General features: G+C 38.4%; 1 protein-coding gene across 1 annotated transcript in view; it reads left to right on the forward strand.

Moving 5' to 3' along the window:
- The window catches only part of LOC107732703 (insulin-like growth factor 2 mRNA-binding protein 2), an 11,529-nt gene extending 6,528 nt beyond the window's left edge, over nt 1-5,001 (forward strand). The window contains exons 5-8 of the mRNA XM_016544115.1: nt 921-995; nt 1,137-1,268; nt 2,079-2,192; nt 4,078-5,001. Of these exons, the coding sequence (XP_016399601.1) occupies nt 921-995; nt 1,137-1,268; nt 2,079-2,192; nt 4,078-4,176 (420 nt within the window). The 3' untranslated portion in view covers nt 4,177-5,001. The remainder of the gene's footprint in view (nt 1-920; nt 996-1,136; nt 1,269-2,078; nt 2,193-4,077) is intronic.
- The last annotated feature ends 521 nt before the right edge of the window (nt 5,002-5,522 follow it).

Genomic DNA, 5,522 nt, shown 5'->3' on the forward strand with positions numbered 1-5,522 from the left:
CCTATAATTTACATAATAAATAATAGTTTAGCATTCAGATACGTTACATCGCAAATATGGAAATATTATGGAATATTTGGATTTGTGCCAAATGAGAGAGGTAGGATACACAAGCACAAAGCTCCATTTCACAAACAGTTGAGTGCACAAGCCTTTAAAGTATACTCCTTTGTCATTCTGTGAGAGACTCATTCAGAATCAGCACATGGTCACTGTCTAGTGGGCTTTGTTTTCAAGTGCACAACTCACAGCATTCGCTGTTCTTCTGCTGGCGGCCGGTAATCAAACAGCGTTGCATTCCTGCGGGCGCCCCCTTCTGGATTGGGGGTGAATCGCCTGTATTCGTTGTAAGGCCTCATGGACCGAACCGAGATTTCCGTACCGTGACGGTTCAGTACGAATACATGTATCGTTCCACCCCTTCTTGTTATACAGGACTAAGAAAACCGTGATGTTTCTACTGTTTTGGGCCATCTGATGGAACTGCTAGTTTCACCAAGTGCTGCATTGTCTCTAAATCTTACATTTGTTGATGTAAATGTGTTTTTGTTTTGAACATTATTTAGCTGATTGACAGCTGTGGTTTAGTCTAAATTATGACTTGTGATTAGAAAAAAATAAATGGAAAACAATCAGTAATATTTTGAATTGTGTTTCCAGCAAAAGTGTGTTGTATAATGTAGACTTGAGCTGTACGTGCTGTAAAAAGTGATGACCTGCAATTGTTACCTTAAAGAGCTATTTCTAACTGGCATTAACCTGTAAAATAAAATAGATTTTTAGATACATTTTTAGGTTACCAATTTTTGTTTTCGGTGTATTAAGGTATCACTGCACACTTGTAGCAGTTTAAGTGGTCTTTTGTACTCAAATCAAGACAGAACGGAAAAAAAAAAAAGTGGTGTTTTGTGTCACTGCAGATTGCTGCAGCAGACAATCCTGATGATCCTGAGAGAATGGTAATTATCACTGGACCACCAGAGGCTCAGTTCAAGGTAAAATCCATCATTCAGTCATTTAGGCTCCTTATCTTCAGGGTACAAATACCATTAAGCAGGACCCAGGGTGCTTTACATCGATATCTATATTCATCCCTCATTTCTCCTTTACTCATCTGTGTATGTGTGTGGCTGTAGGCACAGGGGAGGATATATGGGAAGTTGAAAGAGGAGAATTTTTTCACTGCTAAGGAAGAAGGGAAGTTGGGGGCACATATAAAAGTGCCTTCGACCGCTGCCGGACGAGTCATCGGGAAGGGTGGCAAAACGGTATGTGTGCATTGTGTACATGAGATTGGATCGCCAAAGACACATGTTAAAACCTTGTGTAAAAACACACAAGTCAACTGAGACAGATTGTTATTTACACCTGGTAGTAACAAAACACTTCAGATCAGATTATCAAGGAACTGTTACTGAATATGTTACTTTGTGTGTTCATTTTTACTTTTTCTGCACTTTTTCTTCACAAAGTCAGAGAAATTGCTTTCAAATGCTTCCAAATTTTTATTTCACCACAAACGGGTTAACACTAGAACTGCCACGGGGTAAATTTTACCCGTGTTTTTAAAACGTACATAAAAGATTTTTAATAAAACATTCAAGTCTCCCAGTCACTGACTTTTACTAAAATTGTGTGATTTACAATCCCCTGTTGTTAAAAACTGTTTAGATAAAACCAGATCAAAAAAGGGGGCATTAATACCTATAAGCGCCAGCACGGGTCAAATTTACCCGCTATATAATGGCTGTATGTTCGCGCTGTCATTTTCGTGATGCTTATGTTTTAACTGTACATTGCTAGGCAACACCTTTCACTCACTGATTGCTAGGCAACGCCTTTCACTCACTGAATTAGCGGTTATCAGTTTCATAAATAAAGACAAAATGAGTAAAAGAAGGCGATTTATGAATGCCACAAATGTTTATGAATGTTTAGCCAAAACATGCTAAACATGATAAGAAGCACTAAATGCCCTGAGCGATGAAGAGTCTGATGGTGGGGAGATAAGTAAAGCGTCTGTCGGCTCAGCATCTTGCAATCTGTTTGTGTGACCTCTGACCTCTTACCAACCACAGGTCAATGAGCTGCAGAATCTCACCAGTGCTGAGGTCATTGTACCACGGGACCAGACACCAGATGAGAATGATGAAGTGTTTGTTAAGATAATTGGACATTTCTTTGCCAGTCAGGTATGATTTTGACATTTTCCCAGCCTTTAAACTCTTTGTATTATTTTTTTTTTATTTGACTTAAACACCAGGGTCATACCAGGTCACCCCTGAAAAAAGTGGTAACTTGCAATTGTTACAGTTGTTACTTCAGGTAGAAATACATATTTCTACCCGTTTTAACCTGTATAAAGTAGTTTTGATGTCATCATTTACTCACCCTTATGTAATTCCAAACCATTACACTCTTACCAGAGTGCAGTATGGTAGAAGTATGTGCAGTGTAGGGCTGGGTATCGAGTTTGATACTTTTTAGGCACCGACTGAATTGCCTCGATACCATCCAGTATCGAAAAACGCCTTGTCGTTCGGTATCAAATTTCGATACCTAAGGGATTTAGCTCATCAGCGTCAGTGAGCCAATAAGCCTGCAGCACTAGGTGTGTTTTCATCAGTGGTTCAACCGTTATGTTACCATAAAGCTATGAGAGGCTACTCCCATGAACATGCGGTGAAGACACAGAAGAGAAGAATTGTTGAATAAAGTCATTATTTTTGTTTTCTTTGCGCACAAACAGTATTCGGTTACACTTTACTTGAAGGGGTGTGCATAAGACTGACATGACACCTTCATAATCATGACATGACACATGTCATGAAATGCACACGTGAGGCTGTAGTGCGAATGCATCCCAGCGCCCTTAGATGTAAGACTACAGTTACACTGGTGCGTTTATGTTTTAAAATGAAAACGATCCTCGTCATACTGGCATTTCCACTGCGTTTCAAGCCGGCTTTCCACTATCTCCGACAAACGACAAGCAACAGACCGGTCATTCAGTCATTCATTTCCAATGGAGAGTAGCGCGGGAACTGCGTGGAGTTCCGATCATATGCAGATGTCCATTCATACTACACGACCGAAAGCGCGTGTTATGTGACCATTCATGCAAACTGTAGCATCATGCTACATAAGACAATAAATAAGATTTATATTCCACTTTGACTCAAAACTCACTTTAAACCACCATCGAGTGTTTGTAATAACTTCCGATTGCCGTCTAATGTGTGTTTTGGCCATGTAATGTTGCTGAAATATGTTTTTTCCTCTGCTCTGACTCTGAGTCAGAGCAGCGATCATGGAAGAGAGAACACAGGCAGACAGCACTGGAAGCTGCTAATGCTCATGCGATTTAAAACGAACACGCACTAGTGTAAATGTAGCCAATGTATGTAGTATGTAGCAAATGTAGTAAAACCAAAGTATTTTTTTTTAGATAATGTAATCTTGTTCAAATTGATTTTATAAAATTGGTATTGGAAAAAGTATCGTTCAGGAACCGGTATCGAAGTCAAGGTATCGGTATCGGAAATTTTTGGCCGATACCCAGCCCTAGTTGCAGTGTGGTAGAAACTGGCTTACTTTACAACTACTACTGGTTGCAGTTTTCACTGTGTTTTGCTTTTGTGACCAGTAGTTCCTAAGTTCACCTAGAACCACCAGAGCACAAATATTATCCCATGAATATTAGTTCTTTTACACTATTGGCAGGTCCTGGATGGTCACAAAGCAACATTACTATTCATGAGATTTGTCCTTAGTCATAAGCAAGATTCATAAATTCATCTTTTTTTCCCAATGTTGGTATCAGCTTGTTGCTACAGTACTGGTACTTTTGACTTTCCTGTTTTAGACTGCTCACTCTCTCATTGTGAACATTAACCAGTTTTGAATGAGGCTTGAATGAAAGAGTGGTTTGGGCCAGACTGTCCAAACTAAAGGCTTGTTATTCAGGAATACATATGATTTGTTCAGGTTCTTAAAATATTATCTGTTGATGTACAATACATAATGTATTTGCATGTGCGCCCCAGTCATCTTCGGCTACGGTGTGTTTGTTTGCAGACTGCCCAGCGCAAGATAAGGGAGATCGTTCAACAGGTCAAACAGCAAGAGCGGAAACACCAGCAAACGGTGCCAACACCTTCACAACCATCAGAATGATCAGCGGACGCCAGCAAGCAGCAGCTAATGAATGTAGCTCATGCGAGGACAAATCGAAATTCAAGAAGTAGACAAATAGAGAGTGAGACAGAGCGGGGAACAGAGAGAGACAGAAGCTGATGAAGAGGACCAGCAGTTTAAAACAACCAAAGTACTTAAAGCACAAAAACGTTTGGTCATGTGGATATGAATGAGGATGATCGAGAGCGTTATCAGGTCAGAGATCTTTTTATGACCATGGACCTGATATTTCATATTGAGCTCTTTTTGTTACTGATTAAGCTGATGTGAGGATTTGTGCGCTGTGAAGTAGACTGCTGGATGAGGTGAATGCACACTGCAGGTAGATTTTATAGGACTTGCAGGTCTAGTTGTGCATCAGATCTACTAATTTATTAGGAGATATAATAAATTGCACAGCAATATGTTAATAAGATTCTAAAAACAATTCTATAGGTTTATTCAACAGAATTTTCTTTGGAAACTCATTTCAGGCTATTTAATGTGAGTAATCAGATTTGTTTGACTTTTCTAGTAACTAATTAGTACAGCACGGTAACTAAAAGCATTAAGTGATGTTACAAAGGAACATACATGTAAAAGGGTGCTTGCTGTGTGCCAGCATTTCACTTCCAGTTCCTCTTTTGCATTGCTGAGTCTGAGCATTTCTCCTCTGCTTGCTGCCCTGTTCTCTTTTCTCTTTTTTTAAATTATATTGCTTTCTCTTAAATGTTTCCATGTTCCCGACTTATTTGTCACACAAAATAAGAGCTGTCTGTGTGCCAACTGTAAAAAAAAAAAAAAAAAAAAATTCCAGTCCCTAAAGAGAGCTAGATCTAGATCATCTTACTTTGGGAATCTAATGTTGATATCCTGTACTCCCCACTTATTACACCTTACACTTAGGGGGATATGCCGGTATCAAATTTTCATGTTGCGATTAATTGCTTATGCTTTTATCACGGTATTGAAATTTAGTTTTAAAAAAAAGTGCTGCCATAATACAGTATAACAGGTTTATTTAACTTTTTTCTTATAACAAAAATAACTGAACATTTAAATGCAATAAAGCAATACAGAAAAATGTATAAAGTTAAAAGTTTTACACAGATTAAAGTGCAAAAGAACTATAAAGACCAATAGGTATCACTTTACAATAAGACCTCATTAGTTAACCTTTAGTTAATGCATTAACATTCACAATGAGCAAAAGCTAATGTTAACTAATGAAGCCCTAATGTAAAGTGTGACCGAACAATAAAGAATCAAAACACTTTCAAACAATATCTAGGGCATGTTGTAGTCCAGATTAAAATGTAAAAAAAAGTTTGAAAATAAATAGCCTA

The sequence above is a fragment of the Sinocyclocheilus rhinocerous genome, unplaced genomic scaffold (assembly GCF_001515625.1).
Source record: "Sinocyclocheilus rhinocerous isolate Xijiao unplaced genomic scaffold, SAMN03320098_v1.1 scaffold971, whole genome shotgun sequence".
In the NCBI taxonomy this organism is placed as follows: domain Eukaryota; kingdom Metazoa; phylum Chordata; class Actinopteri; order Cypriniformes; family Cyprinidae; genus Sinocyclocheilus; species Sinocyclocheilus rhinocerous.